The sequence below is a fragment of the Aspergillus melleus genome (assembly GCF_016097325.1).
Source record: "Aspergillus melleus strain CBS 546.65 chromosome Unknown contig3, whole genome shotgun sequence".
Taxonomy (NCBI): Eukaryota; Fungi; Ascomycota; class Eurotiomycetes; order Eurotiales; family Aspergillaceae; genus Aspergillus; species Aspergillus melleus.
The window spans coordinates 5,217,057-5,229,224 of NW_025763372.1; the positions used below are offsets into that span (position 1 = coordinate 5,217,057).

General features: G+C 54.0%; 5 protein-coding genes across 5 annotated transcripts; 2 read left to right on the top strand and 3 right to left on the bottom strand.

Moving 5' to 3' along the window:
* Positions 1–504: 504 nt before the first annotated feature.
* Positions 505–3,086, bottom strand: LDX57_006834 (C2H2 finger domain transcription factor; the record flags this gene model as incomplete). Its single annotated transcript, XM_046088553.1, has 3 exons — positions 505–2,414; positions 2,483–2,881; positions 2,936–3,086. The coding sequence occupies 3 exons, from the start codon at positions 3,084–3,086 to the stop codon at positions 505–507; spliced, it is 2,460 nt and encodes an 819-aa protein (XP_045944523.1).
* A 154-nt stretch (positions 3,087–3,240) lies between these two features.
* Positions 3,241–5,236, bottom strand: LDX57_006835 (uncharacterized protein). The gene is made up of 2 exons (XM_046088554.1): positions 3,629–5,236; positions 3,241–3,582 (listed from the first exon to the last, which is right to left on the bottom strand). Exons 1-2 carry the CDS (start codon positions 4,507–4,509, stop codon positions 3,387–3,389), a joined length of 1,077 nt encoding a protein of 358 aa, XP_045944524.1. The 5' UTR covers positions 4,510–5,236; the 3' UTR covers positions 3,241–3,386.
* Positions 5,237–5,634: 398 nt separating this feature from the next.
* encD (Fe(2+)/2-oxoglutarate-dependent oxygenase encD) lies at positions 5,635–6,822 on the top strand (the record flags this gene model as incomplete). The annotated part of the gene is made up of 3 exons (XM_046088555.1): positions 5,635–5,860; positions 5,929–6,407; positions 6,475–6,822. The coding sequence occupies 3 exons, from the start codon at positions 5,635–5,637 to the stop codon at positions 6,820–6,822; spliced, it is 1,053 nt and encodes a 350-aa protein (XP_045944525.1).
* Positions 6,823–7,340: 518 nt separating this feature from the next.
* On the top strand, positions 7,341–9,380 carry LDX57_006837 (MFS transporter; the record flags this gene model as incomplete). Its single annotated transcript, XM_046088556.1, has 7 exons — positions 7,341–7,534; positions 7,585–7,636; positions 7,706–8,022; positions 8,083–8,229; positions 8,293–8,666; positions 8,776–9,063; positions 9,148–9,380. The coding sequence occupies 7 exons, from the start codon at positions 7,341–7,343 to the stop codon at positions 9,378–9,380; spliced, it is 1,605 nt and encodes a 534-aa protein (XP_045944526.1).
* GLN4 (glutamine--tRNA ligase) lies at positions 8,943–11,999 on the bottom strand. Its single transcript, XM_046088557.1, has 7 exons — positions 11,542–11,999; positions 11,482–11,489; positions 11,364–11,437; positions 11,039–11,314; positions 10,762–10,992; positions 9,877–10,715; positions 8,943–9,806 (listed from the first exon to the last, which is right to left on the bottom strand). The coding sequence occupies exons 1-7, from the start codon at positions 11,911–11,913 to the stop codon at positions 9,720–9,722; spliced, it is 1,887 nt and encodes a 628-aa protein (XP_045944527.1). The 5' UTR covers positions 11,914–11,999; the 3' UTR covers positions 8,943–9,719.
* Between the last annotated feature and the right edge of the window lie 169 nt (positions 12,000–12,168).

The window sequence follows — 12,168 nt, forward strand, 5'->3', positions numbered from 1 at the left end:
AAGACACAATTTCTCGGAACTATTCAGATTCCCATTCAGAGAAAAGCGAAGGGAATCTTAATCTCGCAAAATAAATCTCCCAGGCAATCCCTCGTGGCAAATACCAACGTTCTTTCCCCTCATCTGCAGGTCTCGCAAAAGTGGGGTTGGCCTTGCATTTGAGGCATTCCATCCCACTTTTCACGTTGCAGATGATGCGTCACAGAGGGAGGAGATTTGTCTTCGGGTTTCCGGTCGGATTGCATTCAAAGGCTATCCGATAGGTCCAGCGAAGCAGACGTGCAGATGCGACGAGGCTGTTCGGGCCTTTTATGGCTCTTTGGGGGGTTCTACGGATGCGCATTGGTGGCTTTGGGATCATTGTCTTTGGCGCTCGTGTTACCCTTCATCGGTGTTAGATAATCGTATTTCGTAAATAAATCGGAGAGTTCAAAGAAAGGGTCTATGAGAGCATATGTAAATGTAATCGTAAATGTAACAGTTAACGTAGTAAATACAGTCATACTATCTACTCCCCATGTTGACCAACACCTTCATAGCATCATGAACAACTCCCCATCGCACCCCCGCCAACTGCTGCGCCATCGCCATGACCAGTCCCCTCGTCTCGTATTTCCCTCCTAGACTGGCCAACTCGTCGCCCTCACAGCTCGTCATCGCCACGATCAGCGACGAAATGTCTGTTGTGATCCTGCCCTGTCCCGGGTGTCCCGGACCCCTTCTGTCTTCAGCTCGGGCGTGGAAATGGAACGCCCAGCACGTCAACGTCGCTAGGTATAAACACCACGGGAAATGGAATGCGTCGGTCTGTTCCCAGTCCTGTAGGGTGAGGATCGCGTCTTGCAGTAAATGTGCTGCGTGTCGCGCCGCGGTGATCGAGGAGTCTGTTTGTAGCCATCGAGGCAGGATGTGGAGGGATCTGGCACGGTCGGAGTCCGTAACTCCGCGGCTGAGGATCTGGGTTGTGCCGGCAGCGATCTGGAGATCGAGGATTTCGACGTTCAGCGCGATGTGCGCGGCGCGATAGAGGGCGTGGGCGGAGGATTTCAGGGATGTCAGACGGCCGATGTCTGGGTCTGTGAAGGTGGATGGTTGAGTAGGGGATTGTGAAAGACACAGCTTGCTGGATAGACAGTCCGCGTCGAAGTCGATCTTCCAAAGATCATAGGATCGACCCATTCGACGTGTCCAGACCCCGACTCGCTCCGGACTGTCACGGATGGTGGTTTGATCGCGACGTTTGAGGTCGGCGGATACGGACATGAGCCCGTGTAGAACGAGTAACCTCGCTAGGGGGTTCAGGTCGCGAGGTCGTGTCACTGATCCTGGTGTAATGTACCCCTTCAGAACGGAGAGGAAGGAATGTGATTCTGGCTCTCGTGAGGCACTTCGCATCCATTCTTCAGCAGTAGACGCTTCCCACACCGCGCTGCTGCATGGAAGGGCGCTGCGGATCTCGAACGCCGACATGCACAACGACTGCGAGAAGAGGACCGCGTGCTGTGTGTCCCACATGAAACACTGCATTGCGAGACGTTTCCGCTGCTCGGCCTCCATGGCCTTTCGCCAGGTCTCGTTCAAGTCGCCGGTTTCTTGCTCGATCCCCGACGCGGAGAGATCTGGTGAGTTGGCGCGGACTGTGCAGCATCCGCTGCGACGGATCAGTTTGATCAATACGCAGTGGAATAGCTGGGCTGTTTCACGTTGCTTAGGCCCCGCGCGCATTTTGCCGAAACAGTCTATCAGCAGCATGGTTTGGAGGACCCAGAGGTCGGGCGAGGGCGAGAATGCCTCGTTGCAGAAGAGCTGCGTGCGCAGGTTGCCGTGTAGGCTGACGGCTAGTTGATGAGCCTCGCGTGTGCTGTAAGTCGCACCCATACAGAGGATCGAGGCCATGAAGACAGGCTGGAGGGTGGTTGGGTCGAAGGTGGGTTGGTGAACGAGTGGGTAGACGGTGTTGAAGCGGGTAAAGAAGAGATCGCTGTAGTTTTGTAGGGAGGCCAGACTGAGCAGTGTGTCGACTTGTGCAAGTACGACAGGGTCGTGAGTTACTAGCGACAATATTCCCTGTCTGACCTCCTCCGTCAGACGAGGAAGATGCGGCGCTGGACTCGGGTCGAGCATGTTGGGACCCATCCAGTCCATGTCCAGTGGACTGAGTGTCAGGTTGATGTCGCGATTGCGCTCGACGAAGGATGCTGCCTGCAAGAGGACGGACGATCCGTCTTGGTCGAGCAATTGGTCAGCATCTGGGAGGTCCAGGCTAGCTGGGGGTGTGTCCAGCGCGTCCGCGAAGGTCATCATGTCAGGACCCAGAGGGACGTCGAGTTGGTGGAAGGCGTCGTCCAGCGAGGCAACGTCGAACAGCCAGTTGTAATTGTGTGTGGCGGCGAAGGGCATATTAAAATCGGTTGCTATTAACGACATAGGTTAGCTCTGGCAATGCTCTCACTCGATCACTCCTCTCAAGAATGGAACACACCTGTATCCAACCCAAACCCATCTGCCAGCCCCTGCGGCTCCAGCCCTAAACTCCACGATCCATCCGCCGCGTCAAACTGTCCCGGTATAGGCTCGACAAACGGCTCGAACGGACCTCCCGCCATCATCGGTGCCAGCAGGGGATCTGTCTCGTCGAGAGACAACGACGGATGGTCGCTGGCCGACCCAGGAGGCGACACGGGCGCTCCATGTGGCGGATGGTCGGTGTCATCGGACAACGAAGCCGTCGCGTGCGATGGCCGTCGAGCCTGCCGCTTCGCCGGCCTCGTCACGATCGATCCATCACCGGCCCGGCGAGTTCGTTTACGAGTTTCGAGCACGCCGAGACCAGGACCGCCGGCTTCTTCGTCGCGTTTTGCATGGCGGAGCATGTGTCGAGCTGGAACCCACCGATCAGAGTGATTACGGGGCAGTGTAAGGGCAAGGAACCTACATAGAAGATCTGGACGATTGAAGTGCACGGAGCATCGCTCGCAGGTGTAGCCATTCCTCGCCTGTTCGTGATTCAAGGCATGGCGACGCAGATGTTCCGCCCGAGTGAATGTTTTCTGGCAATTAGGCCACTGACACGCGTGGGTTTTCATTATGAAGACATTATCAAACTGAATATACACTATGAACAACAAGGTCCTAAGCCCCTAGACCAAAATCCCAGGGAGACAACCCCCTCTTATAACCCAACTCCAACTACGAACAGCCACGATAAGCCGTGCAACGCATCCACGAATTGGAGCGTCCGGCCGATGCGGAGAAGCACGACTTTAGTGGCTTTAGTGTCTCTCTGATAGCGTCCAGATGACGATCGACCGGACTAATCAGCGCCCCTGATTGGCGCTCCCTATCAATTCGGCTTTCCTGCCAGTGTCTGGTTGCTGCAGCCTGGCCTATAGAAAGTATCTCCAATCGGCACTGGCCTCCCCCGCTGATAATTGCCGGGTGTCGACGTCTTCGCCGCGCCGTCGCATTCCCTGCGTCTGGTCTCGTCGTCGGTTTTCTAGTCGCATCCAGACTGCCAAACCTGTGGCGAAGATGATGCAGACGCCGTTGCAGCAACAGGTTGCCAGCAGGGTGGGGATGTATCTATCTTGTTAGAATCTAAGCTGTTTGTGTATCCGGGGAGACTAACTTGGGCGCATATTCCGTGCGAAATGTCGCCACGCTTAACACCCCCGCTAGATTTCCCAGTCCTACGAAGAATCCGGTATTCGCCGCTCGGGAGTTCTCGTGCACGTTGTTGTTGTTGTGCCAGGCGTGCACCAGACACGACGGGATGTATGCGCCCGCCGCCATCAGGAAGCAGGCAAAGTACGCAACGCCTTTGTTCGCGAGGACGTCGATCGTCGCGAGGATGATCATGCCGATGAGAGATAATATCAGCGAAAAGACAATGTGGAAGCCTCGCTCCCGGAAATAATCGGACGATTTGGCTACACAGAGCAGGAGCACCGCGCCGACCAGATTCGGCGCAACTGTCCATAGATTCGTCTTTACCGTGGAAAACCCCAGTCTTTGGACGATCAGCGGGAAGAAGTTCATCGCTGTCGCGTAAGCCACTGGATATGTGAAAGTGATGATGCACCAGATTGGGAACTTCCAGTCTTTCCATGTCTGGAATGCGGATTTCATATCCAGTCCGGTCTCGACTTCGGACGATGTATCGCGCAGCAGACGTGTCGTGGCGGCCTTGCGCTCTCGCTCATTCAAGAACCACGCTGTCTGGGGTCGGTCGGGGAGCCACCAGAATCCAATGATTCCGGTCAAGAGCGTCATGGACCCTTCGATGATGAAGAGCCATTGCCAGCCGTGCACAGCCGGATCGTTGATCTGGAAGACTCCGAAGGAGATCAAGCCACTGAAGGCAGAGGCCAGCACGGCGAAGGATTGCATGATAGCCAGTCGGAAGCCCATTTCACCACGGGTGTAGAACAGGGTGAAGTAGAAGGTTGCGCCGGCGAAGAAGCCGGCCTCGAAGACGCTGTTTCGGTCAGTTATCCCCTGGGATAACATGGGCTGCCCGCATACTCACCCCAGAATAATCCGGATAGCTAACATTCCCCCAAAGTTCTTGGCGGCACACTGACATAGGGCGAGGACACCCCAGACCACGGTCACTGAACAGTTAGTATGCCCACGACTAGAGAGGGATGGAGACATACTAAACGACAGCATGATCCGTCCAGAATACCGCTTCAGCAAAAGGTTCCATGGCAGATCGCAGAGCCCAAACGGGATGTAGAAGAGCAGGACGATCAGCGAGTACTCATTTCCTTTGAGATTGAGATCATTCTCCAGTCCATCCGTCTTCGCGTTGGCCAGATTACTCTAATCGGGTCAGCTTAGCAATCATCCCTTACGCGATAGACATACCCTATCCATGCAATCAAAGAAGTACATCTATATCGTCAGCATGACAACTACAAGTAGAATGGACAAGAGCATACCAAGCACAGTAGTGGCAGCAGGAAGAGGTCCACCTTGCGCACTGCAGCTGTCAGCGCGATCCACATCGTGGCAGGATTGCATCCTACCGTAGCTCTTCTCGGCATTTAGATCAATCTCCTGAGCCACCTCGCCCATCTTGGCCTCGGGGTCGTATGTCTGGGTTGGTTGTTTCTCAGACATTTTGTCGCTACGTGATACAGTTGCCGGGCGGAAAGTCGGTCAAGGTGGCGATCTCTATATACTATCCCTTGCATATCCCTGTCTACTTCCTTTCAACTAAGATTATCTGCTCAACCGTATGGACGCCTGTAGTTGTGTCCTGTATTGTGTACTTTCTATGGCCAATTACAAATCATGACTTGGACTATCTTATCAGAAGGAATCCAGATATCGATATCAGAGGCTATCAAGCGACGGCCCTAACCTCAAGTAGTCCCCCATTCTTGATCTCCCCACTCTTGCTCTTCTCCTGATCCTGATTTCGATTCCTTTGTTTTAGTCTCCTACCTCCTCCCAGCCACCCCATCGGCCTTCTGTCCGAGACATGCTTACCCCAGATCGTAGATACTGTGGATAAAGATCCCGCATCGCCTAGGTAGACAGCGCCACCCAAGAACAACAGTAATCCGAGTCAATTGCATTATTCTGATCGAACAACTGTGCCAGTTACAATTATATCATCACACCAAAATGTCCAAGTCTTTCGCTCCACCCATCCTCGACTTCTCGCCCTTCTACGGCGACGACTCCGCCGCGAAAGCCAAGCTCGTCGACCAGATCCGCGAATGTTGTCTGTACAACGGTTTCTTCCAGATCACGAACCATCGCGTTCCATTGGATCTGCAGAAACGGGTCATGAAGTGCGCGCAGCGATTCTTCGAACTGCCGTTGGATGAGAAGATGAGTATTGACAAAAGTACGTGCTCTAACCATCCCCCAGCCCATACCCAGCGAGGACACTCCTAATCCGAGGGAAATTAATAGATAAAAACACCTTCAACCGCGGCTACGAACTCCTTCGCTCCCAAATGCTCGAAGTCGGCACGGGCCCCGAACTCAAAGAGGGCCTGTACATCGGCGAAGAAATTCCCCTTGACCATCCCTACTACCTGCAACAGAAACTCAACTCCGGTCCCAACCAATGGCCCGCCAGCGTATCTGACGCGGAGGAGTTCCGTACAACATCCATGGAATACTACCAAGCGGTGATGGAGCTGGCGAAAGATATCCTCGGTATCTTGGCCCTCACGTTGCATGTTGAGAGCGATTATTTTCAACCCCTTACTGATGGTGCGGTCGCGACCATGCGGTATCTGCATTATCCGGCCCAGCCGAAGGATCAGGATGAGAAGTTGAATCGGGGGATTGGCGCGCATACGGACTTTGGGTGTGTGACGCTGTTGCTGCAGGATGAGGTCGATGGGTTGCAGGTTTTGGATGTGCCGAGTGGGGAGTGGTTGGATGTTAGTCTCCCTCTTTTCCCTTACTTTCTGAAAGTCGATGTATTGTGATATGCTAATGAGGTAGCAGGTACAACCTGTCCCCGGTGCCTACGTAATTAACCTCGGTGATCTGTTCATGCGCATGGCAAACGACAAGTACAAATCCAACATCCATCGTGTGATCAACAAGTCCGGCCGAGAGCGATACTCCATCCCCTTCTTCTTCAGCGGCAACCCGGACTATCTTTGCGAGTGTCTGCCTAACTGTCGGGAGGACGGCGAGCCGGCAAAGTATCCGCCCATCACGGTGCAGGATATGGTCAAGGGGGCGTATAAGGAGAGTTACGGTCGTGCGGAGAAGTACAAGTTGGAGATGATGATGAAGGAGGATCGGAAGTTGGAACTGGGGCCTGCGAGCACTGCTGTGGGGGCTTAGATCTGACTGCTGTTTGACGAATAGTATAGTTTCATGATTCATGTTATTGTGTAGTTTGTTGATTGTATGTCCGTTATTGCGATTATGTTTCTGCTACACCTGTGATTCATCCTTCATCGTATACAGTATAGTCTTACTTTTCGAGAACCATCGCTCCATGGCTTCAACTCCCTCGCCAAGCAACAATTGAACATCAAAGGTATCATCACTTCTCCTGCACACGTGCAAGCCACCGTAATGCATATCCCCAGAATCACAAACACGCTACCTTATCTCCATGATGTAACGATCAACACTCAGAAGTGGAGGATAATGAATCCAAGCCCATGAAGCCATTATCGACTCAATCCCCCACTCTTGGCTCGCCATGGCACTTGACCCTTGCACTCTTCCGGTCCAAACACGGCTAGCCCTAAGCTCCGGGGTTTGGAATGCTATTTGAGCGTCGTCAGTTCATGAACAAGGTGTATATATCAACCAGACGAGAACCAAACACCAGGAAAAACAGACAAGGCAAGATGGATGACATTCACAGCGACGAGAAGCGAAATGCCCCAGACACCACCAGCCCGGACGCTCTCCCTGAAGAACTAGGCAAGGTGATCCCCATTGATGCGGAAGTTGAGCAGTTCTACGGCCAGTCGACGAGCGATGCCTATCGCTTGAAATCGGAGTTGGTGGGTAGGTGCATGGAGGAGATTGGAATGGGATGGTATCTATCTTTGCTTTTCAATTCTCAGAGTCCTGATGCTGACGGGTTAGGTTCCAATGGAAGTTATTTGTTGTTACGGGGTTTGGGTGGATTGTTGATAATGTTTGTCTTCTTTTCCCCCTCATCAGTCTTTTGTTTCAAATGGTTTGATTCTGACGTGTTGGTGGATAGTTCGCAACTCAAGGCATCGGCAGCGTGCAACCCCCTATTCAACAGGAACTCAGTGATATCTCTCGTGTCAGCTATAGCTCCGTGGCCTACTATGTCGGTATGATCATCGGTGCTTCGTTCTGGGGTATATCGAGCGACTTGATCGGCCGACGGCCTGCCTTCATGACGACCCTGTTTATTGCAGGGACTTTTCTCTGTGGTGCTGCCGGGACCATGAACTTCGTGGCTTTCAGCGCGATGTGGGCTGTTATTGGGACAGCGGCCGGTGGGAATGTCCCCGTCGATTCCATGATCTTCTTGGAGTATGTCCCGGGCAGGTGAGTCTTCTTGGTGTTGTAATCCTCTACAGTAGCTAGTGCATGGCTAATAGTGTCTAGCCATCAATGGCTCTTAACCGCCCTCTCAGCATGGTGGAATCTTGGTCAGCTCATCGTCTCGCTGATAGCCTGGGTCTTTCTGGCGAAGTACAGCTGTCCAACGGACGCTACGCCGGAGACGTGCCAGAGAAGCGAGAACATGGGATGGTATGTATTGCCTATCTTATCTTCCTTCCTGTCGTCTTTCCCCTGACCATAAACCTAAAATAGGAGATATACACTCATTACACTCGGCGCCGTCGCCCTCTTCTTCACCTGCATTCGTATCTTCGTTTTCAAACTCCCCGAAACACCACGATACCTTCTCTCCCAAGGGAAAGACCAGGCGGCTGTCGACTCAGTGAACTACGTTGCTAGGCAGAATGGAAAAGAAGAGCCTCTGACAATTGGCATGTTGAGGGAAATTGATGCTAGAGTTGGCAGTGGCAGCGATACTAACGACACATCTCGGGCGGGACTATCGACTCACGAGATCCTCCGCGAGAACATGAAAGACTTCAAGTTCGAGCATTACCGCGCCCTCTTCGCTACTAAGAAACTCGCCCTTCATACGATGATCATCTGGGCTGTTTGGTTGACGATCGGTTTGTCTTGCCCTCCCCTTTTCCTTGTTCCATATCCATACCCTACATCCACCTCCTAAACAAAACGCTGTATAACCCACCCAACCTAACATGGCCATGGAATAAATAGGAATCGCCTACCCTCTCTACTTCAACTTCCTCCCCTCCTACCTCGCCACGAAATTCACCACCGACTCCTCCCTCTCCCTCACTTACCGAAACTACTGCATCCAATCCGCCGTCGGCATCGTTGGTCCCCTCTCCGCCGCTTTCCTCGTCAATACCTTCTTCGGTCGCCGCTGGATGATGGGTATCTCGTCTATCGTGACCGGCGTGTTTCTGTTCGCGTATGTAGGCGTGAATACCCCGACTGCCAGTTTGGCGTTTACGTGTGTTACGGGGGCGTTGGGGAATTTTGGTATATTTGCCCTTTTCCTGTTCTGTTCCTTGGTGGAGACCCCGGTTAGGCATGACATGATAGGAGAAAGCTAACAGAGAGCAGAATACGCAGTAATGTACGCCTTCACGCCCGAATCCTTCCCCGCGCCACATCGAGGCACCGGCACCGGCACCGCGGCGTCGTTGTTACGGCTAGGCGGCCTGGCGGCGAGTTTGGTGTCTTCGCATACGGGATTCACCCCGGCGCCGATTTATGCGAGTGCGGCGCTGTGGGTCGCTGTTGGGGTCTTGTGTATTGGGTTGCCGTTTGAGACGCATGGGCATGCTGCTATTTAGTTCCTTCCGGCTGGTTTGTTGGGACTGGGTTTGGGTTTGGGGGAGGTGGATTTTGGTGTTTTGCCCTGGGTCTGGGGAGAGTATTCATAGGGAGGTAAGAGTGGCTAGGTATAGCTGGGCGACTTCTGTTGTTCAGGCAAGGAAGGGTAGCTAGCTGGGATGCCCTGGACTACTTTGGTATGAGGGTTATGAATATGTTCGTTTGTTGGTCTTCCTCGCATTCAGTAACTCGTAAACCTAACTCATGCTCATCATGTAAACTTTTCTACTTCACCGCTCAATCATGCAAGAGCTATCGCTCGCTCGTCAATATTATTGTTCTTTGTATAGGTTCCTCCCTTAGTTGCCAGCCTTGCCGGTATCCTGCTTCAATGACACAATGCGGTTAAGCACCACCTTGTCGTCGGTCGAGTCCGAGTCCACGGCCTGAACATGTCAGTACAACATTAATCTAGAAAAACGCTGGAAAGCAAAGGGAAAAAGAAAGAAAACTTACAAAGTAAGCAACCCGCATGGCCTGGAACCGGACGCTCTCCGGTCCACTCTTGCCCTTCTCTCCCGCCGCAGCAGGCCAAGGAGCCCGGCGGCGCACTTCGTCGAATCCGGCCTCAACCAGAGCCTCGGGGTAAATGGTCTCGCTCTTCTCGTTGATGTCGTTCAGGAAACCTCCCTCCACGGCGGTGGGGTCATCCGACTTAAACAGGGCGTCGTGCACGCGAACCTCCACCTTGCGCGATCCCTCCGGCACCCAGTGGATGTAGGTCTTGGGCTTCTTGCCGTCGCGGTTGAGCACCGCGCGCACCTCGGTGACCTTGCCGTTGGCGTCCGTAGAGAAGCTAGTCGCCGTGATGGGCAACGGCGCCTTAAACAGACCGACCGTCTTTCCGGGTGCCAGACGGAAGTAGTCCTTGCTGTCAGTTTCACGGAAGTCGCTCCGTTCAATGTAGACGGTCTTGGTCCAGGTGAGCTTGTGGGATCCCATGGCGGGATCCTTGGGGGCAAACGGAATATCCAGCTCCGTCTCCGCGGCGTCGACGGTATCGAAATCTTCAATGACAACGGGGAGCGGGTCGATGACGAGCATCAGACGGGGTACCCGCGTCTCGAGGTAGGAGCGCACCGACTGCTCGAAGCGGGAAATCTGAATGACGGTCTTGGCGGTCGTGACGCCGAGCTCGTTGATGAACGACAGAATGGCCTCCGGGGGGATACCTCGGCGACGCAGGGCGATGACGGTGTATAGTCGGGGGTCGTCCCACCCGCGCACGTAGCCGCCATCCACCAATTTCTTCAGGGCTCTCTTGCTCATTACCGTTCCGCTGACGTTCATGCGGCCTAACCAGTTAACAACCTTCCTGCACCCTGGAGCGTTCGAACTCACCATATTCACGCTGCATTGGCTCATACACGCCCAGCGACGTGTTCAACCACTCGTAACTCTCCCGCGACAGAATGAATTCAGTGGTGCACAGACTGTGCGTGATGCCCTCGAAGCTATCGCAGAGACAGTGGGCGAAATCGTACGTGGGATAGATCTGCCACCGGTCTCCCGTCTTGTGGTGAGGCTTCTTCAACACGCGATAGGCCGCCAGATCCCACATTTGAGGGTTGCCTAACCGGTCAGCTGCGTTCATCCCCAGGTTTTCAACAATACTCACCGCTTTCAATATCCTGCTTCATGCGCAGGAAAGCCGTCTGAGGCTCGTACTTTCCGTCCCGCATGTCTCGGAACTTCTGCATGTTGGTCGCAACGTCCTGCTCGGCATGCGCACAGCGGAACCGAGGACCGTTCTTCTCTCCACCGCGCTGCTCCTTGATCTCAACGTCGCTGCAGTGGCACACGTAGGCTTTTTCGAGGTTGATGAGCTTCTCGGCCAGCTCGTACAGCTTGTCGAAGTTGTCGCTGGAGTGCGTAATCGCGTGAGGCTTGAATCCTAGGCTCTGTCAGTACCTCTCTACTCCCCGACCTTGCAAATCCCATACCCAGCCACTGAATGATATCCTCGATCGCCAAGAAGTATTTCTCCTCCTCCGCCTCGGGGTTCGTGTCGTCGAATCTAACAATTAGCTCGCGTTCGTCTCTCGGCAGTGCGATCAATACCTCAGAATCTAAACAAAGTCAGGTCAGTTCCGATCGCATTTTGGTCCCCACTCAACGTACAGTTTGACCCCCATGATACCGCGCAAAACCAAAGTTAATCGCAATGGCCTTGCAGTGTCCCAGATGCAGATATCCGTTCGGTTCGGGGGGGAATCGCGTGACGACGGGCTTGACGGGGCGTTCGCGGTGCACACCAGCCAACCAGCCCTGCTTGAACATGGCATCGGGGTCGAGCTGCTCCTCGGGGGCTTTGGCAGGTTTCGGAGCCGTGGTCTTGGGCGCAGCGGCGGGCTTCTCGGCGGCAGCTTTGGCGGAGGCGGCTTTTTTGGCACGCTTCTGCAATCGCTTCTTCAGCTCGCCCTTGGAGACCATCTCCCCGGTCTCCTCGTCGAGCTGAAGCTTAGCAGTGTTCTCAACCAGCGCGTCGGCCATGGTGGGCGAAATATGGGGTGGTTGGGGGAATAGAGAGAATGCGACTGAAGGAGAGAAAGTGGGATGTTTCTTTCTTTGCCCTCTTTTGGTCCTCATCGAGGGGGAAGGCGGTGACTCATCCGTTGGCCAATCAGCGGGCGAGAGATAAGCCCAGCGGGTCCCGTGACTGATGGCAGCCACACTTATCAGGCACCCAGGACTCTCCATCGGTGCATTCTTTGACTATGCCCTGCTCAAAGTCGTCCCCAGTTGATC

Bases quoted from the DNA above. Each gene is read 5' to 3' on its own strand.
- GLN4 (XM_046088557.1), bottom strand. From the start codon at position 11,913: ATGGCCGACGCGCTGGTTGAGAACACTGCTAAGCTTCAGCTCGACGAG. The intron at 10,993-11,038 runs GTGAGTATTGTT...CTGACCGGTTAG, and splicing joins GAAGCAGGATATTGAAAGCG to GCAACCCTCAAATGTGGGAT. The intron at 9,807-9,876 runs GTAAGTTTTCTT...TGACATGTTCAG, and splicing joins CCATGCGGGTTGCTTACTTT to GCCGTGGACTCGGACTCGAC.
- LDX57_006835 (XM_046088554.1), bottom strand. From the start codon at position 4,509: ATGTTATCCCAGGGGATAACTGACCGAAACAGCGTCTTCGAGGCCGGC. The intron at 3,583-3,628 runs GTTAGTCTCCCC...CTAACAAGATAG, and splicing joins CGCACGGAATATGCGCCCAA to ATACATCCCCACCCTGCTGG.